This window comes from Orbicella faveolata, unplaced genomic scaffold (assembly GCF_042242905.1).
Source record: "Orbicella faveolata isolate gen_17 unplaced genomic scaffold, um_ofav_v1 contig_12, whole genome shotgun sequence".
Taxonomy (NCBI): Eukaryota; Metazoa; Cnidaria; class Anthozoa; order Scleractinia; family Merulinidae; genus Orbicella; species Orbicella faveolata.
Window position 1 is genome coordinate 4,848,444 of NW_028301539.1, and position 26,838 is coordinate 4,875,281.

Sequence of the window (26,838 nt, forward strand, 5' to 3'; positions counted from 1 at the left end):
TAAAGTTTTCATAAGATGTTGAAATTAAGGCAGATGTTCACTCATGTGTTTCCTTTCTCTAATTTTTAGTGTATAGACAGCAAGTACTGAGTTGCAGAGTAAATTAAACGAAGACCTGTTTGTCAACTTGCATAAAAGCAAATTGAGTTAAAGTGTCATTCTTTTACAAACAAAGAAACAGAAATGGTGAAAAAGTTTTTTTAACTCCGATAAAAACAAACAGCAGCTTGTACTCAGTGCTTTGGAAGAGGCGGGAAAGGAATTTAAACCCCTGGGCGAGCGAGCTACCCCAAGAAAAATTGGGTGGGGTTGCGCGGCTCGCATTCCAAAACTCTTACCCTATTTATGACAAAAATCTGCGAGTTAGGAACTGGGTTTCTTCCTGAAATTTTAGGGCGCCAAACAAAAGTGGCACAAAGGTTAAAACACGCCATTCCTTGTCACGCTTTTAAATGTGAAAAATCAACAATACGCTCATGGAAAAGACAATAGGCCGGTTTTTTGCGTTAATTGAAGACTAAGCCCTGTTTTTTCGCTGGATTTTTGATGTAACCCCATGCCATGTACCAAAGTACTATTTTACCCCCTCAATTCTGCCATTTTTTTGTCCGCCGACAGAAGTGAAATATTGAAGAAAACCAAAAATCGCCCAAAAATTCAGTTTGCGATGGAATCGGAGAAATAACATTTAACACTGTTTGTAAATATGTGTTCTTTTCAGTAAGATATTCAATTGTCAGATTTACCGCTTTGTTTAATCCAGAGCTATAATCTGGCAAAGTTTAGGGATTTTCAGTTTTTTCATTTTACACATCTCCAGGCGAAATTTTGGGACGATTGCTCTGAAGTGCTTGAAAGACTGACAGGTTTACCTCGGGATGAAGAATAAATTTCTTATCATGGGTCCGAACGTTTCCAGAATGTAAGAATTTCTGAAATTGAAAATACAAGCTTTAAACCCAGTAGTTGGATTATAAATTTATATTTTGGTTCTTATATCGACATTTTTATTATCAAAGAAATAGGTGCTTCTACTCCTCTCTTGTAGAAAAAAAGTTATGCAGACTTTGGTAGAAAAACCATCTGCTCGGCTGGTTAAATTGTTAATTTTCCACATTGGTAACTCAGGGATGACAAGTTTGGCAAATTAAAAAGCTTGAATAATTTTGAACAGTGCATTCCCCAGCCAGCTTTCAAAAACACCAGCAACGCAATCGCACCCTATTGCAGCGCTGCCGTAATGGCTACAGAAAACGTTTCTGGAGACGAAAGGCAGACCACTTTTATGATTGAACGACTATACTGCTCGTCAGATATGACTGCTGGTATACACGGCCAGCTGACATTTATCTCAGCTTTAAACGCTTTTCTGTCCATTACGGCATTTCTTGGAAATGCTTTGATCCTAGTTGCTCTTCGCAAGGAGTCTTCACTTCATCCGCCTTCCAAACTTTTGCTTCGTTGCCTTGCATCAACAGATCTCTGTGTTGGTCTTATTGTGGAGCCTCTGTACGTGACTTTGTTGGTGATTGTAGTGAATGAACATTGGGATATTTGTCGTCGCGTAGCAGTCGCAGTTTCTATTACAGGTCGTAGCTTGTGTGCAGTGTCTCTGTTGACACTGACTGCAATAAGCGTGGACAGACTTCTCGCCCTGTTGTTGGGGCTGAGATACAGACAAGTTGTAACTTTGAAGCGAGTCTACGTGATCACTACTACCTTTTACGTGGCGTCCGCTGCCTTTTCGACAATGGAGATCTTTTGGAATTCCCTTATAGGGTCAGCGTATTCTTATGTTATGATAGTTATTGTACTGTGTCTGGTAACCTCGGTCTTCTGTTACACGAAGATTTTCTTCACTCTCCGTCATCATCAACATCAACTGCAAGACCATGTTCAACAACCGAACCAAACAAATCAACTGAACATAGCGCAATACAGAAAGGCAGTTTTTACCGCACTGTGGCTGCAATTCATGTTAGTCGTCTGCTATCTACCAGTATTTTTGGTGGGTTTGGTCTTTCATTCGAAGCCATCTTCATCTGGTTATCTCATCTGGAGTTATACATTAACTTTGGTTTCCTTAAACTCGTCATTAAACCCGATTCTTTACTGTTGGAAGATCGACGAAGTGAGGCAAACACTGAAGGACACAATCAGACAAGTACTTTGCTGTTGATCGAGTAAGCTGCTGTTTCTTGTTTTATTTTTGCCAGTTATAAATATAAAAAAACACATCAATGTATTTTACAGGCACGCAAGGAAGCCCGGAGAAGCCAATAAGGCTTATGCAAAGGATTACCTTGAGTAATTAATTCTTAACAAGAGAATAAAAATGCTGCCATCGGCACGCAAAATAATCAAGAAAAGCACACTCAAGCACACTAAGAGAAGTAAAATTTACTAATACCTAGAAAGGTGACGAACGTTTAGAGGTGAATACAGCAAAACTAAGAGGCATTTTGAATTTCAGTGCTGAGAGAATAAAATAATTTGGGGCCTTGAAAACGGAAAGAGAATGTTTGTACATTTTTCTTACAGTAGGGCAAACGGAAAGAATTCTTAGCCCTAGAATTGTATTTATGTTCGTCGCAGTTAAGTAAAACCATCTCAGTAAAACTTTCCGGAAGAAGGCGATTTTTGTTAAGGTACATAAATTTACCTATTTGAAGTTTAATAATGTTTTCAAATTTATGGATTATTAACCCTTGGACGTACAAGCTAACTCATGCCCCCACCGAGGTACAAGGGGAGCGGGGAGGGGGTTGATGGAACCCCCCTCTGGATTTTCGATCTGTTAGGCACACCAAAATAAATTTACACTCATTAGATAGCCCTGCGTTCGCTCTACGAGATGATACCATTTTTGTTGCTTATGACGTCATTTGATCCGCCATCTTGTATTTCACTCTTTCTTAAAAGTCAAGAAATAACAGAATTAATGCATAATCAAGCCAAATGCTTATGAAATGCACAAATTCGCGAATTTCGAGTTTGATGAAGAAAACTGGATAAAGGTACAGAATGATGTCAAAAAAGTTGATTTTTGGCCAAACCTACATAAAATTCGTGGTTGCCATGGCAGCGTCAAAAATGATGGACACACAACTGACGTATCAAAATTTTGGCAGAGGATGAATGAACAGCTACTGAATGTTTCAGCCCCTTAGAGTAAATCGTCTTTTCAAAAGTTTGAAAACACCCTATGGGTGGGTGGCATTTATCCCCACGCCCCCCCCCCCCCCCCCTTGTACGTCCGGCCGGGGCTAACCTCACAAAAATAGGATCAGTATCTCTCGAAATTATCCTAATGATTCGTCGCTGAAGTTTATTTAAACGTTTGAGATTTGATTCATAAGTCGAACGTGAGGCACTTGCACAGTAGTGTAAATAGGGATAAACTAAACACTAAACATACGGCTGGAACACGAAATTGGAATTGCTAATTGGTATGAGCGAAATGGCATGATTGTAAATCCAGACAAGCACCAGGCAATGGTGCTTGGCGCGAACAGTAATTACGAATTCGCTTTTCCCGTTAAGAATTCAATTGATTTATTGGGTGTAACTATTGACAAGGATTTTGAGCTTTAATCGTCACATCTCACAGATATGTGAGAAGGTTAACAAACAACTCAGTGTTCTCAAGAGATTTAAAAATATCATTACCAGAAATGTCATGCTACGTTTATACAAGGCTTTTATCCTACCACACCTTCAATATTGCTCTCTTAGGCCCGGCTCGCACTAGAGCCAATTTTGTTTGTATAAGTAATAAATCTGTCAACAAGTAGCGTAAAATAAGTTCGACCCCCAGTTTCAAAAACTTGCCAAATTTTTGCGGATTGCCAAAATTTCGCCAATCTCCAAAGAGGCCGAACTGCTGCCTCGGAAGCTTCCAAATTTTGGCAAAGCAAACAATTTTGTTATTTTAACCATTTAACTGTCATATTTTTTTAAAACATACCTGGATAAAATTACGGCGAGAAAATAACTTTGACGGCTAGTCCAGTTTGACGCTTGCGATGGCGGGACAAAATCATTTTTTGCCCGGTCCATCTGACGCTTTTTTCAGTTATTTCAATGCAAACGAGGAATATGAGCGGCGTTTTCATTCAAATTCTTATGACTCGTACCCTGGATCTGGTTACTGGCAGCAATTTGAAGAGATGGCTTCAGCGAGACAATCTTCTTCGATCGCAAGTGGCGCAAGCAACAACACAAACGCAAGCCGAGCAAAACTGCTCGTCCAATTACAGGCCGGAATTCACGAGTTGCTGTATAGCGGAGAGTCAAGAACACACAGCGTGGATAAAAATCTGCGAAGAGTTAAACTCTCGCATGATTACTTGTTACGTATATTTTAATCAGTAACGTTTTGGTTCCAGCATGTTGGCCTAATGCGACCACTGCCAAAATTTGGAACTTGCGAAATGTTTGCGAATTTTTTTCCTCGCCAAAAATTGGAAATGTTTTAAATAAACAAAATTGGCTTTAGTGCGACGCGGGCCTTTGGGATTTTTCTGGAACTAGAAATTGTGACAAACTGGAGTCTTTGAACAAAGGTATTTTACGATTTATTTTTAATGATTCATTGTTTAGTTATGATGAACTCTTAAGAGCAATCGTCCCAAAATTTCGCCTAGAGGTGTGCAAAATGAAAAAATCGAAAATCCCCAAACTTTGCCAGGATATAGGTCTGGATGAACTATTTCTAGAAAAAATACTGTAAGTTCGATTAGATTTTTATTTTACGCGAACGGCGACAAAATCGGTTTGGCGGCTCTCACATCAGTTTCACGAGCTCCAAACAACGCATTATTTGAGCTTCGCTTAAAAATAAACAAAACGGTAAATCTGGCCATTGAATATCTTAATGGAAAGAACACATGTTTACGAACAGTCTGAAATATTATTTTTCCGATTCCATCGCAAACTGAATTTTTGGGCGATTTTTGCTTTTCTTCAATATTTCACTCATTTTGGCGAACAAAAAAAAGGCGAAATTGACAGGGTAAAATAGCACCTTGGTACATGGCATGGAGTTACATCAAGTTAATCCAGCGAAAGAACAGGGTTTCTTCTTCAAATAACCGCAATAAAATTTTTGGGCTACTAGAAATGCGAGATTTTAGGGCGCCAGACAAAAGTGGCACAAAGGACAAAACACGCCATTCCTTGTCACGCAATTAGGGGTGAAAAATCAACAATGCACTCGTGGAAAAGACAATAGGCCAGTTTTTTGGCGTAAAATCGTTACTATTCCTTTATTTTTAGTACAATTTTGTTGCGAACCTCAATATTGGAATAGTTTTTTCCTATTTTTGTTTAATAATTATTTCACAAGATACGTCTACACCTACTCCACCGTGCTGGGCCTGTTAATCATGAACATCCTGACAGATTTGGTGGCTATAGGCTATTAGCATGAAACTCGAAGTTATTTTGTGGCCAAACTAGTGTGAAAAACTAAAACTAAACGACGGAGGCATGGGTGATGGGTCTGTCGACCCTAATTGATGTATGTAACATCTGAATGTACACAAAAATTTAAGACAGTTATGCACACGAGCACGATCTCACGAGCTCTTCAATTAATTGAACATACGGCTTTTTTAGCCGTAGTGGAAGATTGTCAATTTCCATTTCAAAGTGGCTGCATATTATGCGCAAAATAGGGACGCTGAGCTTGGTTAGCTTATTTCTTGCATACAGTTCACAGAGATTGTATGTATCGTAAGTGATCGGGTGGGTCAGCCGACACTCTTCAAGAATGTGCGCACGGGCGGAGGAATACGCGTCTTGCTCTGCAACAGCTTGACCGTCCCACTCGTCTGCAACATCGTGACTTCCTTGCCTGAATTTTGCCGCCATTCTTGAAAAATAAGATTTTATTTGCTGTGGCGCTAGGAATTCATCTACAGTGAATCTGCGGCTCCCGTCTTCATGTTTTGCATGTCTCATATCTTGAGCCACCTGTGCGGGGTCTGCTTTGAATCCTGTCTGTTCTCCTATTTTAAATTTCTCGTCTAGGTAGGCCTTCTGCTTAGCATTGAAACGGGCAGCCTTCTTCGTAGATCGCAATGCCCAGCCCCGCGGTAACGCTTGGACACTTTGCTCCGAAAGCTCAGAACCGGCAATAAATGGCTGTGCGCTTGATCCTTCCTGTTGTTTTTCAGCGTAAAGAATCTTTGCTTTGTCGAGAAGGGAGTGTCTTTCCTCTACAAATTTGCACTTGCCATAATGCATATGCCGCTCCAGGTTACAATGGCGCTGAAAAGTACTCACGCATCCTTCAACTGGACAGGAAAAAAGACCAGCGTGCTCGTTGTCAGCGGGTGCAGTGTTTTGCTCTCCTTGAACGGTGTTTTCTGGATTGTCTTCAACAGGTTACCGCGTGTTGTCAGACAAAGAGACGTTTTGGAAGTCTCCAGGAGAAAAGGAACTCTCGGGGAATACTGGATCCTTCACTGAACCCATTTGGACTAATGAAAAGAGAACATAAAAAATACCTAAACAAGACAAGACACGAGATTTTGTTGCATTTTGTGGCAATGGCATTTGAAACAAAAGCGCCTTCAGTAATAAGGGTATAAACCGAACCTAAGATTCTTCAAGTAATTACATTAGCGGTAACCCTGATATATTACGAGCAGCCCTTACTTAGTCCTTCGAGCGTGACGCGAAAAAAAAGCGCGCGAGAAAATAAAAATTTGGTAAAAGTGAGCAAGAAATATATATATATATTTTTACCTTGCAACTGAGACCATGGTATGGTCTTTCCTTCTCCCACATCAAATGCCTTCCACACAGTCAGACATTCCTCTCCATAATGGAAATTATTTAAGTTGCTCACTCCTTCCAGTTTCCCCTGCAACGAGATTGGATGGTGCTTTGTGGAATCAATCAAGGTAACTCGGACGCCTCTGACACCACCATGAGATAGAATAGCTCGTTTCAGATCATCCGCAGAGATTACATCATGGCCTTCATTGATGTAGCGAAGAACATGTGCTTTGATCGTTGCTGCTCTTCTGTCGCATGGACCCTTACCGCCTTGTGGGTCGCTGAAGTCCACTCTCTCAACTTTGATATCAGTCGCTTCTTTCATAAGTCGGCAAGCAGCTATCATGGTGAAGCTGTGATAGCATCCGGCGTTGTCTTGTCGGAGAAAGGCAGTCTTAATCTCCGGATGTTCTTTCTTGAGTTGTTGGAGTGTGTGTCGTATGATGCTGACCACCACGTTGCTGTCTTGACTGCAATTCTCGACTATGTGAACAAACGCTTGGTGCTGCAGCTTGTCGGCAATCTTACGGACAACAACACTAATGTGCCAAGAAATCCCTCTTTTGCCAAACCAATCAGCTTGCGTTTCCCTGTACTTTTGTGGCAGGAACTTCATGGCCCAGTCCTGTGTGATGAGAACTGAAGACGTTTCCAGGTTTTCTAGAAGACTCGTTCTTGCCTTGTCCTGCTGAATTGATCTCAACTGATGAGCTTTCCATGATTCAATTGCCTGATAGGCTTGTTGAAGTGTGTACATCAAGTCATCCCGGTCTTCGTCTCTCAACTCGGAGGATCTTAATGAAGACTCAATTTCCATCATAATGGATTTCAGCTGGTCACAAGAAGGACAGCACTTGTCGTGGGAATGGTCACACGCCACATGGAGACAGTCCTCTTTAGGGTCACTTAGAGCGTACGTGCTGCAATGATCTGGAACGTGTGAGGCTGCTGTAATATGGACCTTAACCATTTAAGAAAAATGTGACAGAAGATCAGTATAAAAAATGATATGTTGTACAGTGTATATACAAACCATGAAAACGGAACAACAGAATACTTTACACGCGTTTCCCCTTTTTTGAGTTCCCCTTCATGAAGAGCGAAGGAGTGCTCCGCCGTAAGCTATGAGCTATATTAGAATTTTCCATCCAAAGATTGAGGATTTTTAGCTGCTTTACTATGTACTAGAGTCAAAATATTAGCCATTTTGTTTGAAATGTCTTGAAGGGGTAAAAGCTTCTAAAAGAGCCACGAGAACGTCTGTATTGATCTCGTTTTGACTTATTTAAAAAATAACAATGTCCGGTATTATGATTGATTTACTTTATAATAATAGACCCATCTTCCAGTGCTGCCCGCTGTCCCGACTTCAGTTTAGGGTTGTAACTGATTTGTTTTGGTCGCTTGGAGTAAATCTAAATCTATTTAGAGCTGATTCCATACGTTCACGGATGTATAGTTCGCGCGTTTCGGAGGCAAGGTAACACCTTATAAGAAGTATCTCGTTCCGAGCGAGTACCCTGTCTCCAATAAATAAGTAAACTCATTTCCCTACTGGAGTGACTTACAAAGAAAAATGAAGCATCCATGGCAATACTTACTTTGTAGTCTGTTTTGAAGTACTGTTTTCCCTCCTTCAGTGCCTGCTGGCATCTAAGGACCCACTGTCTCTCACCCAGTTTTTCAACAATTGCCACCAGGTCGTCGAAAGCTTTCGCTCCCTCAGCCGCAAAGTAGTCCAGTCCATGAAGTGACTTTCTCACTGTGGCGGCACATGATGACAATATACGCAACATTGTCGAGGTGCTGAAAGGTGTGAAGTTGGTCTCCAAGCAAAACTGACGATACTGGTCAGTTATTCGCTGAGGAATCATAGATCTAATGGTATTCGGTGTTTCGAGGATCTTGCCGTTTGTTAGGTACAAGTAGCGTTGGCCAAATGGTAAATCTTGTACAACGTGTGCACTAGTTATGAAACACAGGAAGTGATCTAATTGTGATTCGTCCACACGCATTCTTGGGCTTTTAGAGGCAGGTAAAGGAACACCGCGCCCGTGGTGGATTGTGTGCTGCGTGCAGTTTTGATTCGATACTCAGTGATGCCTGGTATGAACTGCTGGATTACTGAATATGGAATCAGATCAGCTATTACTGACAATATCTGTCGGCGTGTGTCCCAACTATTGGCGTTCTGATATGTCTCTGCTAAGGCTTCCAGATACTTCTGATCGGCTGAAGTTTGGGGTGTTATGCACAGGGATGCTTCCACTGACTGTGAACTCTTCAGTGCTTGCCACAACGACGCAGGGTTTCCAGGAGAGATGACCTCCAATGACGCCACGACAGCATCTTTTGCTTTCGAGATGCGAGCATTCTTGGTGCGTAGGCTTAACTGATCCCAGCTCTTTTTGGGTTGATTTATAGTTCCTTTACCGCTGACCCTAAGGAACTCGTTTAACTTCAAGCGACAAAGGGTCTGGTTTTCATAGTTGCTGGAGGAATCACTGGCGCTGCTAGTACCAGTACTTTCTGTTGTGTATGGGCCGTCATCTGATGTCACAATTGATAGGTTTTTCATAGCCTGAGACAGTCCAGTGGCGCTTTCGTTTTCCTAAAACAAAATGAAGTTGAAGTTGAAAATGTATACCTAGGATAAAAAACACACACACACAAGAAAACGCAATATCCCAAACCAAACTTGTGGCCTGCACATGCGAGCAAGGTCTCTCGGCAGCTTGCCGGGCAGAGTGTTAGAAGTGTGGCCTTGTCAGCACAAGGCGCAGTCGCGAGGAGAATGGGAACGAGATCCGCCTTCCCGCGCCAAAAACATTTCCTTCCCGCGAGCAATAAAGCCACTTACGCAGACCAGGAGCAGGTAGTAACATAAATGATCTGCTTGTAGGCTCGGCCATTACACTTACTGGGTCACTTTCTGCTGACTCCAAGGGCGATGAAATACCCTCTGTTTCTTGCTCACCCGCTTGTGGGATCGCGGCGATCTCCTTAGTTGAGACAGTTGACATGGATGGCGCTTCAAACTGAGTGGATTTTGACTCTTTAGTTAGAAACAGCCGACAGCGCTTACAAATTGCTGGAAACAACAAAATTAGAGCAATAAATAGACAAAAACATGCTAGGTATAAAACAAAAATTCAGGTCAATGCACTGAAAAAAAATTGACTTACGCGAAGCAACTGGAACAAGCACAGAAGTGAGTCTATAAAGTAGCTGAGATTGTTGGATTGTGACTCCTCGGTCTCCTTTTAATTCTTTCTTCTTATGGACACTCCAGTCTGGCGGGACTGAACATAACTTTTTTTGACAACGCCATCTAATTCCATATGCATCTCGGTGCCGTGGACAAATCGACATTTTCAAATGATGCTCTTTTATCTCGAAAATCCCTGAAAATTTATAGATAATTTACATGCGTTTATCATTCAACAAGATGTCATTCGCGACTCAATTCATCATCAGTGATGTTTACCCAAATGTCTGGAAGTCATTTCGTTTTAAAGTTTCACCCACCTGTATACCTTATATCTGCGCTGAGGGTTTCATAACTGATACGCGAAAATCTGTACATCTGACTGGTAATACTTTCACGAAAAAACAGTTCCTTTTCGCTTTTACTAACGAGGTAAATATAATGCACTTGTCACTGGAAACCCCCAACCCCCAACCCGGGAAAACATGGGGCATGGGTGGGGCTTTGTGGGGGCTTTGACTCTCTGCCCCTCTCAAGGGAGTGGAGGATAATGCATTTTTTTTTCCCTTTGCATTCCCAGGGAGGCGGGGAATTAGTACATTTTGGCCTTTGCTTTGCCTGATGGGGTTGGGGATTAGAATATTTTAGTCTGTTGCCGTGTCCAAGCTGGGAGGAGTAACAGAAAGGTCACTTAACAACCCGGTACGAAAGAGGTCTGAGACGACGGCCTAGTAACGTGGTTCAGTCATCTTCACCTTGTGATGGTGAGTTTATTTGCATGCAATTAAACAATGATCCTCATGTTGCGACCTCTTATTTTGCTAGCTAGTATTAGTAGTGTCCAGTGACAGGTGCGTGCATAACTCGGGGAAAAGCCGAAGCAAAACTACAAGGCATTGCCTTACTTCAATAACCATCTCGACTTATTTCATTGTTTATACCTTGCATAACTTCTACACAATTTATGAGAAATATTGACATGTTACCTGCTCTTGCCAGAAGAAGATCTGCCTCCGTTTGTAAAGTTGAATTAAAGCAGTCGAAAAACTTCAAATGACTCTTGATGTTTCTTCCGCATCTTTCTATCGTTTCACACACAGCATTTGCCGGGTTGGAACTACTGCATCCACACGGCCCTCCAACAAGTTCAGAGTAGCCACAGGTTGCCATTTCTTAACGTGTATCATGCAACTGTACAAACGCGGCACAGATTATCGACTCTGAAGTAATCTGATTATGTGTTGGTGGGCGGTTTCGACGTTTTTTCGTGGATATCGAAAACGAAATTAAAGTGTTCGTATCAGTCATTGCGTGCTAAGTACTTGATGATTCCCAGACGCACACGATTATACCAACGTGTAATTTTTCTTCCTATCTATTAAAATGTGGGCAGCTTACAGCTTTAAAAGCAGAATTACTTTACATGTACGAGTAAAAGCACAAAATTTACAACAACAACAAAAAAAGACATTAAATGTTCTGCACTAATCAAGATGTCAAGAAGTTGCAGACAACTGATCAGATAAGCTTTGAAAGCTTATCTGATGAAGCGTCAAAACATGTCTCAACAGATTAGTCATGATTAGTAAATGAAATAGAGGAGGAAGAGAATAAAGGGAAAAAAAACCTCTTAAAAGAGAATTCAAGGATAATTTGAGGTCCCCGAACAAAATTGCCATGAATTTAAAGGACGAGTATATGTGTTACCTGCCCCTGCAAACTTTAGTGTTTCAACATTTTGCGAGCAGCGGGGGGCAGTTAACGGCAACAACTTGTGAAGCCAATACACATGCAGTCCGTGCTTGACGCTGATAGATGGTATGTACAGATTAACTACAATAGTGTAAGTATAAACACGCAAACATATTAATTTTACGGTTTGTTACAATTTATAAATTGTATCCATCCTCGGCCATTCAAAACATAAGGATTTTGTATTTTGATTCGAAAAATAATCGCTAAAAGTTTAAATTTCAGGCAACCTGAGCAGTAGACAGGACAAATATTGATAGAAAGTAGCTTTTTATTCGGAATAGTAACGATTTTACGCCAAAAAACTGGCCTATTGTCTTTTCCACGAGTGCATTGTTGATTTTTCACCCCTAATTGCGTGACAAGGAATGGCGTGTTTTGTCCTTTGTGCCACTTTTGTCTGGCGCCCTAAAATCTCGCATTTCTAGTAGCCCAAAAATTTTATTGCGGTTATTTGAAGAAGAAACCCTGTTCTTTCGCTGGATTAACTTGATGTAACTCCATGCCATGTACCAAGGTGCTATTTTACCCTGTCAATTTCGCCTTTTTTTTGTTCGCCAAAATGAGTGAAATATTGAAGAAAAGCAAAAATCGCCCAAAAATTCAGTTTGCGATGGAATCGGAAAAATAATATTTCAGACTGTTCGTAAACATGTGTTCTTTCCATTAAGATATTCAATGGCCAGATTTACCGTTTTGTTTATTTTTAAGCGAAGCTCAAATAATGCGTTGTTTGGAGCTCGTGAAACTGATGTGAGAGCCGCCAAACCGATTTTGTCGCCGTTCGCGTAAAATAAAAATCTAATCGAACTTACAGTATTTTTTCTAGAAATAGTTCATCCAGACCTATATCCTGGCAAAGTTTGGGGATTTTCGATTTTTTCATTTTGCACACCTCTAGGCGAAATTTTGGGACGATTGCTCTTAAAGAAAGCAAAGATAGCATCCTTATACACTGGAAGACTTCACAAAATTCTTACGGTAGTTTTCAAGAGATTATTTGTTGCTACGTATCCTGGATATCTAAAATAACTATTCGTTTTTCGTAACTCCAGTTATTTATTAAGAGGAAAGAATATTCTGACCTTACGTATACCAAGAACAACAAGTTATGGACTTGAGTGCATCCGATATCAAGCTGCAAAAATTTGGAATTCGCTCCCAGACAGTATGAGAACAATAACATCATTTAAAGATTTTAAGACAGTCATAAAGAAAATGAACTTTTACTAGTAGTTATACTTATTGTATTAATAGTAGTTTTAATTATTGTATTTTAATAATTTAATTGATTTATGTATTCTTATTTTATTTTATTTTTTCTCGAAGATATTAGCTCAATAGAGCTACTCTGGTAATTCGAGTTGAAACAAAGTGTATGTATATATGTATGTATGTAGGCTATCTGCTCCTACGACTAATGTTGTATCGATACCCAAACGAACAACACACTTATCAAAGATCAATCACAGTGAGCTGGAGGAGTTAGAGACATGGCGAAAAGACGATGCTGCGCGAGTAAGTTCTTCAATATGGTGGAATTTGTGACGTTATCGAATGTAGTTACAGTGTAACCTGGAGTGTAACAAGGATATCAAAAGCCACTTAAAGTCCTTCAGATTTTTTTCGAGAAACCAAGAAAATTCTTGGAAATGACAATCTGATTAGTTAGTTATGTAGGTAGGTAGGTAGGTAGGTAGGTAGGTAGGTAGGTAGGTAGGTAGGTAGGTAGGTAGGTAGGTAGGTAGGTAGGTAGGTAGGTAGGTGTTCTTTATTTATCAGCGGTATCAATTTTTGTCATCCATCAAATATTTTCGCTCGCGCGCGATTGGTCTAAACGCGTCACGTGACCGAATATTCCCCAGCTGAAACTGGGGAATATCCGAGAATATTGCCCAATTTTCAAAACTGCGCGCGAAGCTCGCAGTTTTCCTCGAGCTACGCTCTCGGAAAACTCTTCGCTTCTCGGAACAGATAATGTCCGCGGACAAATATCCGAGCATATTTTCGCGCCAAATGGGGGCTATTGTTTATATATAACACGCTCTTCCATCGAGCCTTGCTTACGTAACTAATTAAATTATCTAATGTAACTAAATTAATTTTCCGCACAGAATTATACTAAAAACTATTCAAAACTATCCTATATAATTATTAGCTATCGTGATATAATCTTGATTATAGAAAAGAGTGGGCTGTATCTTAGCACATAAAGACAAGCTGTTCCAGAGAACAGAACCGCGATATTGAAAACTTCTTTTGCCTGCTTCAGTATTCGGTCTAGGAACGAAAAGGTTGTATTTTGAATTTCTTAGATTATGTGAGCGAACACTGGATGTGGACTTAAACTCCATTCAAACTAGTCGGAGAAGGATTATGGAGAGCATTAAACAGGATAATTCCTAGTTGCTTAGAACGCCCTCGCTCCAAAGAATCCCAGCCGAGGTCACCGAGTAAAGTGAAAGTTCTTATATTGAAGTCAGAAAAAGTAATTAAACGCGCAGCCCTATTGTGTAGTTTTTGAAGTCTCTCAGAATGACACAAACCTATGTTGCCCCATATAGGGCTACAATTAGTTGGAAGAGAGCTTCATAGATCATAATAAGAGTCTCACGGGGAACCAAGTCCCTGACGCGTTTGATAGCCCCGAGACCGGCAGATGCTTTTTTGACAATATTGCCAATGTGGGAGTCCCACGATAAGCTCTCATTCAAATCAATGCCAAGATACATGTAGGTTTTAGCTCTCTCTAGGGCTGGGGAATGTTCAGCGATTTAATTTTTACATCAAACTGGTGGTTTAAGTTAACCAATTTGTTATGGCTACCAGTACTTGATTGGGTCAGGAGCCCATGACCCGCTCCTGATTAGGTACAGGTCTGGAAGTTGTTTCATGCCACTTAAGGATCTGTGGAGATTATCCACGCGGCAAATGGGAATAAATTCATTCAAGTCCATGAATTTACTAGAAGATTCAGAACAGTTCTTCCCTGTCAGTGCTCAAGCCAGTGACGAAGTTCTTGATGAACAGAGAGCCGGAAACTCTCCCCAATGACAACAGGCCGTATTCTATGACTTATATGTACACTTGTAGGCTTCAGTGTTCTTTGAAATCAGTCTGACCAGATATAAAGCAACACACCAGTCCTTGTGTTAAGAGTTTTCATCAATGAAAAATGTCGAGGTGAGCAAACACTTTAGGAATAATAAATAAATAATTTTCGTAGTGTTAACGGGCACACCCTCGATGACTAGCCAGAAGCAAGGAAGTCCAGTTCTGGCTGCGAATCGTGCGTTTTAACCGTCCCGGATATCCTCAGGCTCAGTTCGCTAGGAAAACACAAGAAAAGAACTTTGAAAATAATTACTCTATCTTGATTAGAGAAGAATCAATGTACATATTTCAAGTTGAGAACGTTTCACAGCGATGTAAACGTCTGTGTAGCAAGAAGCTGAAAAGTGTAAAATTTCGGATTATCGCGAAGTGAAATCTGAGCTTTCGTTAAAATGACCGTTTTTTGTGAATTTCTGCCGTTATATTGGATATTTCAAAAAAAAAAAAACTTGATTTCCCTCAGTTGCTTACCTGGGCTTTCAAACTGGCAAAATAAAATCGATTTTTCAACCGTGTCCTCGATTTCGTTGATTTATTTCTTTTGAAACAAGAGATGGAAAATACTTCACTTTGAAATGATATGAAGCGACATATTTCCCTATACATTCCACATATAGAAGTGGTTTCAAGAAGTAATAACAATCGCGAGAATTAGCACGTTTCTTCAGACTCTATACACTAGATCCATTCATTACAGACGAACCATCAAGGGCCCTTTCATGACAACATGACATTCGATATTTCACTCTCTGCCAACGTGTAAGAAAGTGTTGTGATCAGCCGGCGTTTTCCTCAGAAATTAAAGGAATTCGGCAATATCCTTTAAGATACGTGAAAACAGAAAAACATCAGCACTTTAACTCGTTTTCCCTGACGCATTCCTTCAATAAAAGACTTCACGGTTACAAATAAAAATTCAAACAATGGGTTTCCACTTTTAGCTGTTGACGAGTAATTTGAGAATTCAAAGAATATCTGAATTCATGGAGTCAAAAAGGAGAACATCGAAGAGAAATTTTTAATTTGGCACTCAAGAAGTATTTTACTAAGCAAGAATTTCTGACTGCTCGCAGATGTTCGCTCGTGATTTTCGTTTTCATTAATTTTGAGTATACAGACAGCAAATACTGAATTACTGAGTAAATTAAACGGAGGCCTGTTTGTCAGCTTAGAAATAAAAGAATGGAAAGTTTTCAGTCATTGTGAACAAGACTTTGGATATGAAAAGCAGCATCGTGTACTCAGTGTTTTGAAAGACGCGGAAAATGAAATAAAAACCAGCTCTGGCAAAGGAGTTGTTATTTTTACAGAAAAAGCAAGAAGTTGTTCATTTGAATTAGTTGTTGTGTATTTATGTCGACTTAACAGAAACTCTCCCTTACGTAAAAGGGCCCGTGAAACAAATTAATAGAGAGGATTGATCTTCAGTTTCCCTGAAGAGGAGCTTTATTCCAAACGAGGAAGTTATTTCCCCATATGCCTTTTTCTCGAAGACATCAGGGTATTGAAAACGATGTTTTGTACACGCGATATCATGACATGATATCAGTCGTTATTCGGTACTATTTGTTCACTTAAACGTCGTCTTTCAAAAAATGACGGTTTTTCTTTGAGTTGAGTGATAAGAGTGATAGTAAGTTTAGTTTCTTGGTTTTTGTATTATAGTTTTAGTCTTCTAAACATTGAAGCAGCGCATTCTTTCACATTTTCTATTATGTGCATGGTTTTGTGGTTGGAATGAAAAATGATCGTCTAGCCGCCAAGAAAAACAACGACAAAACTTAAAATAAAATAAGAATGATAATTACTAACAGATGAGATTCTTTTAAAGCTGATGCTGAGTTTAGTTTATTGTATATTGACGGTGGTGCACGTGTTTGCCGGTAGGAGTAACAACGAAAAAAAAATCATTGTTGTAGATTCAATTTTCTAGCGGAAATTTGCAGTGAAGATTTGTTTGTAATTGTGGATAAAGAGATCAAAAAAGACAGGATAATTTTCATGTTTTCTTGTCGGAGTGCATTATTCAAACGCAATTGGAATACGATAGGCTAATACTAAGTACAATAAGAGGGCTGCGTTACGGTTTTTGGATGGCGATCGTATTATAAATTGCTGATACAGACGGAGGAACTTTATAATTCCAAATAATGAAGTTTTTTCCTGAGATTCCTTTTTTGCGAAGATCATCGGGGCTATGGATGACGTTGTGAACATTGGCCCTCAAGGGTTTTGAACGTCTCCTTTTTCCTACGTGCAAGAAAAAGAGCTCGGAGCGATCAAATTAAAATCGTAAAATACAAACTTTCTTCAAACTGTTCTGGTTTTGTAATGTTTATGATATCAGTCGCCATAACTATTTGTTCACATCATTGTCGTCTTACAAAATATGCACAGTTTTAAGCCACGGCCAAACAAGCGCAACATATCAACACAACATGTCGCAACATTATTGGCCCAGCATTTGCAAGCTCCAGCCAAACGATCCCAACATTTCAGCACAACATATCGCAACATTGTTAGGCGCAACATGTTGCACGCGTTTGGCCACTCTGTTGCGACGTGTTGCGACATGTTGGGTATTGAAAATCGAACTAGTGCGCATGCCCGGGTGCAACATTGTTGCACGAACCTGGCCGAACGACTACAACATCATGCAACATCCACAAACGTTGCATGAAAAATTTGACCAGTTTCAAATTTAAGCCAACAACACCCAACATGTCGCAACATGTCGCAACACATCGCAACAGGGTGGCCAAACGCACGCAACATGTTGCGCCCAACAATGTTGCGATATGTTGGGTTGAAATGTTGCGATCGTTTGGCCGGGGCTTTACTCTCTAAATTTGGTAAAACCATCTGCCTGGCTAGTTAGGCTTAATTTAACCTAATTAAGAATTCATGGATGGCATGTTTGGCAAAATTCAAAAAGCATGAATTTTGATCAAGGCATTCCAGGCAGCAGTTAAATTCACGCCAGTACATATAGTCATATTGCTGCAGAAAAATGGTGCCAGCAAACGTTTCTGACGACGAAAAGCATAGCACTTTCACTATGGTCAAACAATTATACTGCTCACAAGATACATCTGGTGAAACACACGGCCAGTTGACATTTATCTCAGCTTTAAACGTTTTTCTGTCGGTTACTGCATTTCTTGAAAATGCGCTGATCCTAGCCCCTCTCCGTAAGGAGTCTTCGCTTCATCCGCCATCCAAACTCTTGCTAAGCAACCTTGCAACAACAGATCTCTGTCTTGGTCTTATTGTAGAGCCTCTGTACATTACCCTGTTGGTGACTGTAGTAAATGAACATTGGAATATTTGTCGCCACGTAGCTGTCGCATTTTCTGCAACAGGCTATATTTTGTCTGGAGTGTCTCTGTGGACACTGACTGCAAAAAGCATGGACAGACTTCTCGCCTTGTTATTGGGACTGAGATACAAACAAGTTGTAACTTTCAAGCGAGCCTATTTGATCATTATCACCTTTTGGGTTGTTACCACTGTTGCTTCAACAGTCAGCCTCTTTTGGAATTCGCCCATAATTTCATGGTATGACATTTTACTTGTTTCACTGTGTCTGGTAATCTCGACCTTCTCATATACAAAGATTTTCTTCACCCTCCGTCATCATCAACATCAAGTAGAAAACCTTGTTCAACAACCGAACCAAACAAATCAACTGAACATAGCGCGATAAAGAAAGGCAGTGTCCACTGCAATGTGGTTGCAATTCGTGTTAGTCGCTTGCTATCTACCATTGGTAATATCGCTAAATGTCCTCTTTCATGCCGGGCCATCTTCATCAGTTTCTATCGCTTTCAGTTATGCAGTTACCTTAGTTTTCTTAAACTCGTCATTAAACCCGATTCTTTACTGTTGGAAGATAGAGGAAGTGAGACAGGTAGTGAAAGACGAAATCAGACAAGTTCTTTGCTGTTGATCGAGTAACCTCTTGAGGAATAATATTATCTCTTAGCTTACCAAGAAATAAAAACAGAACCTAACATCGACCGCTAACGGTTGAGATTTTCTAAAACCTAAGAGTGATAGTCAGTTTAGTTTATCGGGGGTACATATGTGATATATTTATTGTCTTCTAAACATCGCAGAAGCGTGTTGTTTTGTACAACAATGACACAAAACGCAGATGCTCACTCCTTTTTTTTTTTTTTTTTTTTTTTGCATTAATTTTGGTGTATACAGAACAAATACTGAATTGCGGATTGAATTAAGCGAAGACCTGTTTGCCAACTCAGAAAAAAAAAGATGGAAAGTTGTCAGTCATCATGAACAAGGCCCTTCTGAAGCTCTCGTGGATTTAATAAACAGCAGCTTGTACTCCGTGCTCTGGAAGGGCCCAAGAGGAATTTAAAACCAGCTCTTGCTAAGTAGTTGTCATGTTCAGATAAAAAAGCAGCAATTAAATCCAAGGAATTTTTCACGTGAATTTTAGTTCTTGTGACTTAGCGTCGATTTAAAACGAAGGCTCCCTTCAGTAAAAAGCTAAAACATATTGATCGAGAGGGTTGATCTTCAATTTCCTTGCTTAGGAACTTTATTCCAAAAAAGGAAATTATTTCTCCATATGCCTTTTTCTCGAAGACATCGGGGGTTAATAACGATGGCCCTAAGAACACTCGACTTCAAGGGTTCTGCAACTCACCCTTCTTTCATCTAGGAAAAAGAGCTCGGAAATATCAAGTTAAGATATCCTAACGTAAAATACTGCTCTTTTTTAAAATGTTCATGATATCAGTCGCCATTACTAGATGTTCACTTAAACTTCATCTTTGAAAACAGCTTAATTTGGTGTTGAGAAAGAAATTACTTGTAATGGTAACCGGAAATTTCTAGCACTTCTAGAATTTAAGAAGTATTTCCTGGAATTGAAATAAAAGTTTTGAGCCCAGTTGTTGGATTATAAATTTCTATTTTTGTCGTTGTATCGATGTTTATTATAAAGGAAAAGCTAATGCTCCTAAATGTAAAAAACAAAAAAATTAAGTACTTGGCAAATTCTGAATAAAGAGATGAAAACAGAAATAGATTCCAATTCCACGCCGATGGAATGCGTTATCAGACACGATGTTACTAGAAGCAGTATACAAGCAAAAATCCGTTTGAGGAAAGTTTTACAATGTTACGTTAATATTAACGTTTTGAGTTCGGTTTAGTTTGGCCGTTCGTCTACGATTTGTCCTAAGCACAATTTCAAACTTGACCCCTTCCTTTACTTACGATATCATTAAAAAACATTGAAAGAATTAAATTTAAATCAGTTGGATATGAACTCGGTTCACACTCAGGAAGCAGTTTCAATAGAATTTGAAATGTTGATTTTCGCAGTGGTTCGTTATTGTGTCTATGATCAGTGCTTAGAGCATAATAAGAAAAGGGATGCTCGTCATTTTACAATTCCTTAGTTGAAATCAAAGTGGCTGTGAGCCACTGAACTCGGGTAATGATTTATGAAAGGCTGAGAATGGAGTTTTTGTATTAATTAAATAACGCGCTATTTCCTGGAATTGAAATAAAAGTTTTGAGCCCAGATAGCGCCCTACCGCTATCTGGATTTGTTCTCGGTAGCCCCGGGTTCAACTCCTTGGCCACGTTGTGTAAATAGCCAACTGGTCAGCCTCCCACCAGTTGGGATTCTTAAAAGTTTATGTTATATTTGAAATATTTGTTTATTTATTTACAGTGTCTCCAATTAGCACATTAGTGCTAAATACATCGACACTTAAATAAAGTGATTATTATTATTATTATTATTATTATTATTATTATTATTGTTATTCATAGCTTATTTTCAAACGTCGTTCGACATCTGTACCTGTACATCGAGCTGTATGTCTCCCACTACTCCAGCTCCATTGATTTCGTGACAAATGACGCCATTGTCAAACATCTAAACAAATCCACGAATGCACGGAAGAGAAACCTTTCCAGAAAAACAATAATTCACCTCCACTTAAACAAGCTCAGCAACGACTTCTTTGAAGGATAAGCTGGAACCAGCCATCGACTCGTGCGGCCTTCGGGCGACTCCTTTTACTTGAGCCTGCTGTTCTAACAGCCCAGCGTTTCTGTAGAAACCAATATAACGAATATGAATTAAATCGTGTACTTGCGAATAAATCTTTTCCGACTTGAGCACAAGGGACTGCCAAGGCTTTATATACTGGTCAGTAGATGTAGAAAAAGTTAAGAGGAAACGAAGGAAGGAAGCAGGCAAGCAAGCAAGCAGGGAAGGAAGGAAGGAAGGAAGGAAGAAAGGAAGAAAGGAAGGAAGGATGGAAGAAAGGAAGGAAGGAAGGATGGAAGGATGGAAGGAACGAAGAAAGGAAGAAAAAAAGAAAGCAAGGAAGGAAGCAAGGAAGGAAGGAAGGAAGAAAGGAAGGAAGGAAGGAAGAAAGAAAGGAGGGAAGGAAAAAAAGAAGAAAGGAAGGAAGGAAGGAAGGAAGAAAGAAAGGAAGAAAGGAAGGAAGGGAAAAAGGAAGGAAGAAAGAAAGAAGGAAAGGGAGGAAGGAAGAAAGGAAGGAAGGAAGGAAGAAAGGAAGAAAAAAAGAAAGGAAGCAAGGAAGCAAGGAAGCAAGGAAGCAAGGAAGGAAGGAAGAAAGGAAGGAAGAAAGAAAGGAGGGAAGGAAGAAAGGAAGGAAGGAAGGAAGGAAGAAAGAAAGGAAGATAGGAAGGAAGAAAGGAAGGAAAAAAGGAAGGAAGAAAGAAAGAAGGAAAGAAAGGAAGGAAGGAAGGAAGAAAGGAAGGAAGGAAGGAAGGAAGGAAGGAAAAAAGGAAGAAAGGAAGGAAGAAAGGAAGGAAAGAAGAAAGGAAGAAAGGAAGGAAGGAAGGGAGAAAGGGAGAAAGAAAGGAAGGAAGGATGGAAGGAAGGACGAAAGGAAGGAAGGAAGGATGGATGGATGAAGGAAGGAAGAAGGGAAGAAAGGAAGGAAGAAAGGAAGAAAGGAAGGAAGAAAGGAAGAAAGGAAGGAAGGAAGGAAGAAAGGAAGAAAGGAAGAAAGGAAGGAAGGAAGGAAGAAAGGAAGGAAGGAAGGAAGGAAGGGAGGGAGGGAGAGAGGGAGGAAGGAAGGAAGGAAGGGAGGGAGGGAGGGAGGAAGGAAGGAGTGCCGTGTTTCATCCACACCTACATCAACGATTAATGAATACGTCATTATTCGAGTTAAACGAGGTGAACTCTGGATTAAATGTTTGGAACGTCACAAATAGAGTGAATATTTCTCATCAAAAAGAGGATGCATATTTCTTCAGCTGCCACAGTAATATGTCCTTGACAGGCGGAATTTGCCTTTTAGAGCAGAGTTTAGAATACTTTCAATTTCTACCGCTGCCTTTTTCAGTAATTACTCGGGCTCATGTTTTATTGACTACGATACAGAATAATAAAGCTTGAAATCTTTACTTTTGACTACGGATAGTAGTTAAACATATTTAGATTACATGCGATCGAGAAGTTAATTTGAGTTAGACATTACATGCATACTTGGTTAAACTTCCAAAGTTAAAACAAAGAAGAGTCGTTATATATCCAGGACAGACAACTAATAACTAATACCGTTGACGCTGGAAGATGGCGAGTCAGATGCCTTTTCCAGTTTTTTTTTTTTTTTTTTTTTTTTTTTAACTTACTTTTTTTTTTTAATAAATCAGCCAAGTGAGCAGCACATAGCAACAGATCTTGTCAACTTGCTCTATTTTCTTTGACCGTTTTTGTCGGATTACACAGACTTCGACAGGGATTTTCAACAAGACGGCTAAAAGCAACTTATGTTACACCTAATCTATAGAATATACTTTCGACCTACAGGGTGTGAACAGTAAAAACTCCTAGAGAGCACTACGTGCAGGCTATGACTAAATCCTTCGTAAAAGTGCAATGCTTAATTTTGGAGCTCACGGATTAAACCCAAAATTAAACACATTTACCTCATATTACCTCATTTAGCTTCTGACCAGATTACCCCCACCAACCCTCCCCCCCCCCCCTCCCAAAAAAAAGGGGTGAAAAACGAGAAATATGAGTAGCGATAAAATCAATTTTGCATCAAGAAAGAATTTACCTCTTGTAGATATTGTTAGCGTGCGCGAAATAAACAGGGGAGAATCGCAGCCCTTCTTGCTCCTCGCACCAAGCCTCTCTCTCCTCTCTCTCTCTCCTGAGCGCCTAGCAATAAAAGCTTCTTAAGCTTAGAAACCTGTTTGGAAGACTCCAACATGACAAGCAGCCATTTGTTCGCGGAATGGAAACAAATTTGCCTGTTTCAGTCCGAATTCGCGAGTCAACCGTGTTGAATTGGTCTGTACGCGTGAGTAGATGTAAGGACGCCAAAGGTTACAGGTGTGACGATATGCCAGTTGTCTAGATCAGCCAATCAGCATTAAGTTCGACCATGTGCTTGTTCGTTTTACGACATGGCAGTGTAGAATTACTTCGTTCTCAGAATAAAGTTCTGTTGAGTTTACTATTTATCGAGTTTATCGAACCTGATTTGTACAACAGGTATACCACCCTCTTCCCACTCCCCACCCCCACCCCCGTCCAACTGTACGTGTCAAAGTTGTTAACAGCTGTGTACAGACATTTAGTGATCCTCAAAGAAAAGATTCAACTATATATTATGAAATATGAGCAGAATTTCAGATTTTCTAAGAAATTAAGGATAACCAACTATGCACAAACTAAAACAACAACAGCAACATCAAAATTGAACACCATTCCTTACCAAAATAGACAAACTCTTATAGTTAGAAAAAAAGATAATTGAAACAGAAAATGAGGTAAATTCGCCCAGAATAACTTAAAAGCCAATGGAGCTGTTGCTAATCGTCGCAATTATTAAAATTTTCATAAGATGTTTAAATTAAGGCAGATGTTCACTCGCGTGTTTCCTTTCTCTAATTTTTTGTGTATAGACAGCAAGTACTGAGTTGCAGAGTAAATAAAGTTAAGACCTGTTTGTCAACTTGCATAAAAGCGAAGTGAATTAAAGTGTCATTCTTTTCCAAACAAAGAAACAGAAATGTTGAAAAAGGATTTTTTTTTTCACTCCAATAAAAACAAACAGCAGTTTGTACTCAGTGCTTTGGCAGAGGCGGGAAAGGAATTTAAACCCCTGGGCGAGCAGACTACTCCAAGAAAAATTGGGTGGGGTTGCGCGGCTCGCATTCCAAAACTCTTACCCTATTTATGACAAAAATCTGCGACTTAAGAACTGAGTTTCTTTTTGAAATTTTAGGGCGCCAAACAAAAGTGGCACAAAGGTTAAAACACGCCATTCCTTGTCACGCATTTAGAAGTGAAAAATCAACAATGCGCTCGTGAAAAAGACAATGGCCCGGTTTTTTGCAATTAATTGAAGAGGAAGCCCTTTTTACGCTGGATTAACTTGATGCAGCCCCAACCTCTCAATTCTGCCATTTTTTTTTCCGCCGACATAAGTGAAATATTGAAGAAAACCAGAAATCGCCCAAAAATTCAGTTTGCGATGGAATCGGAGAAATAACATTTCACTCTGTTTGAAAATATGTGTTCTTTTCATTAAGATATTCAATTGTCAGATTTTTTGTTTATTTTTAAGCAAAGTTCAAATAATGCGCTATGTGGAGCTCGTGAAACTGTTCGGGCAAAATAAGAATCTACTCGAACTTAAAGTATTTTTTCTAAAAATAGTTAATCCAGAGCTATGATCTGGCAAAGTTTAGGGATTTTCAGTTTTTTCATTTTGCACATCTCCAGGCGAAATTTTCGGACGATTGCTCTGAAGTGTTTGAAAGCCTGACAGGTTTACCATGGGATGAATAATAAATTTCTTATCATCGGCCCGAACGTCTCCAGAATGTAAGAATTTCTGAAATTGAAAATACAAGCTTCAAGCCCAGTAGTTGGATTATAAATTTACATTTTGGTTCTTATATCGATATTTTTATTATCAAAGAAATAGGTGCTTCTACTCCTCTCTTGTAGAAAAAAGTTATGCAGACTTTGGTAGAAAAACCATCTGCTCGGCTGGTTAAATTGTTAATTTGCCACATTGGTAACTCATGGATGACAAGTTTGGCAAATTAAAAAGCTTAGATAATTTTGAACAATGCATTCCCCAGCCAGCTTTCAAAAACACCAACAACTCAATCGCACCCTATTGCAGCGCTGCCGTAATGGCTACAGAAAACGTTTCTGGAGACGAAAAGCAGAACACTGTTATGATTTTACTATACTGCTCGTCAGATAAAACTGCTGGAATACACGGCCAGTTGATATTTATCTCAGCTTTAAACGCTTTTCTGTCCATTGCAGCATTTCTTGGAAATGCTTTGATCCTAGTTGCTCTTCGCAAGGAGTCTTCACTTCATCCGCCTTCCAAACTTTTGCTTCGTTGCCTTGCATCAACAGATCTCTGTGTTGGTCTTATTTTGGAGCCTCTGTACGTGACTTTGTTGGTGATTGTAGTGAATGAACATTGGGATAGTTGTTGCCGCGTAGCAGTCGCAGTTTCTATTATAGGCTGTAGCTTGTGTGTAGTGTCTCTGTTGACACTGACTGCAATAAGCGTGGACAGACTTCTCGCCCTGTTGATGGGACTGAGATACAGACAAGTTGTAACTTTGAAGCGAGTCTACGTGATCACTATCACCTTTTACGTGGTGTCCACTGCCTTTTCAACAATGGGGAGCTTTTGGAATTCCCTCATAGGGTCAGGGTACGCCATGATAGTTATTGTACTGTGTCTGGTAACCTCGGTCTTTTGTTACACGAAGATTTTCTTAACCCTCCGTCATCATCAGCATCAACTGCAAGACCATGTTCAACAACCGAACCAAATAAATCAACTGAACATAGCGCGATACAGAAAGGCAGTGTCCAGTGCACTGTGGCTGCAGTTCATGTTAGTCGTCTGCTATCTACCATTATTTTTGGTAATTCTGGTCCTTCATTCGAGGCCATCTTCATCTGTTTCTCTCATTTGGAGTTATACATTAACTTTAGTTTCCTTAAACTCGTCATTAAACCCGATTCTTTACTGTTGGAAGATCGACGAAGTGAGACAAACAGTGAAGGACACAATCAGACAAGTACTTTGCTGTTGATCGAGTAAGCTATTGTTTCTTGTTTTATTTTTGTCATTTATAAACATAAAAAACACATCAATGTATTTTATAGGCATGCAAGGAAGCCCGGAGAAGCCAATAATTAAGAGGCCCTGCGCCTATGATTTCCGGTTAAAAAATAAAATCGGCCGATTTTTATCTCCCAAGTAGAGGTTACCGAATACTATTTAAAAATGAATTTCTTTTGTTTCAGTTTCGCTTTAAACCAAAAATATCGAGCCGCAAACTTTTTCCGTCTGATAGCAGCAAAATCCGGCCGAAAATAAGGCCCCGCTAAAAACTGTTCGGAAATTACTATCGCAACGCAGAACAATGAGAAAACTACACAGTGTTGAAGAAAAAGGCCTTTTAATGTAATATCATTCGATAAACATCAAAAAACTGCCGAAGCGATTAAAAAATAAAGTTTCAAATATTGCATACTAAATTAGATGGAACGTTGGAGCTGATTTTAAAATAATTATTTCTCAAAAGTTCAACGCTTTTGAAAGCAATCACAGTGATGAATCAGACATTGGAGGGATACACATCACGTTTCTGGAAAAACATTTTTCGGCCAAAGTATATTGACCTTATACAAAACGTTCAAAGTTACCGTGTTTACCGTTATCCTGCTACTTGGGCGAAACACTTCTCTTTTGCCAATACGGCCGTGGATAGCGTGGTAAACGCCACTTTAAACCTTGCTAGGCATTCGAAGACCATCCTGAGTAGAAGGACGTAGAATTAAAAGAGAAAGGAAGATCAAAAATACGTAGAAAAAGAAAATAACTCGAAATTACCATCTGCTAGCGAAAGTTGAATCTGGAAAATGTCGTTGCGTCAACAGCTCGTGCTAGTTCTGTGTT

At 39.7% G+C, this 26,838-nt stretch overlaps 2 protein-coding genes and 2 pseudogenes across 3 annotated transcripts; 3 read left to right on the top strand and 1 right to left on the bottom strand.

The window, feature by feature from the left end:
• The first annotated feature begins 1,236 nt into the window (after positions 1-1,236).
• On the top strand, positions 1,237-2,629 carry LOC149116242 (melanocyte-stimulating hormone receptor-like). The gene has a single exon (XM_089278655.1). It carries the CDS (start codon positions 1,241-1,243, stop codon positions 2,177-2,179), a length of 939 nt encoding a protein of 312 aa, XP_089134781.1. The 5' UTR covers positions 1,237-1,240; the 3' UTR covers positions 2,180-2,629.
• Positions 2,630-5,296: 2,667 nt separating this feature from the next.
• Positions 5,297-9,507, bottom strand: LOC149116243 (uncharacterized; annotated as a pseudogene). Its single transcript, XR_016205355.1, has 3 exons — positions 8,388-9,507; positions 6,754-7,747; positions 5,297-6,485 (listed from the first exon to the last, which is right to left on the bottom strand). The product of XR_016205355.1 is annotated as an uncharacterized LOC149116243 (transcript).
• Positions 9,508-17,870: 8,363 nt separating this feature from the next.
• Positions 17,871-19,442, top strand: LOC149116244 (melanocyte-stimulating hormone receptor-like; annotated as a pseudogene).
• Positions 19,443-24,496: 5,054 nt separating this feature from the next.
• LOC149116245 (melanocyte-stimulating hormone receptor-like) lies at positions 24,497-26,761 on the top strand. The gene has a single exon (XM_089282175.1). It carries the CDS (start codon positions 24,926-24,928, stop codon positions 25,967-25,969), a length of 1,044 nt encoding a protein of 347 aa, XP_089138301.1. The 5' UTR covers positions 24,497-24,925; the 3' UTR covers positions 25,970-26,761.
• Positions 26,762-26,838: the final 77 nt, after the last annotated feature.

Excerpts from the sequence above, each read along its gene's own strand:
- LOC149116242 (XM_089278655.1), top strand. The coding sequence starts at position 1,241 with ATGGCTACAGAAAACGTTTCTGGAGACGAAAGGCAGACCACTTTTATG.
- LOC149116245 (XM_089282175.1), top strand. The coding sequence starts at position 24,926 with ATGGATGACAAGTTTGGCAAATTAAAAAGCTTAGATAATTTTGAACAA.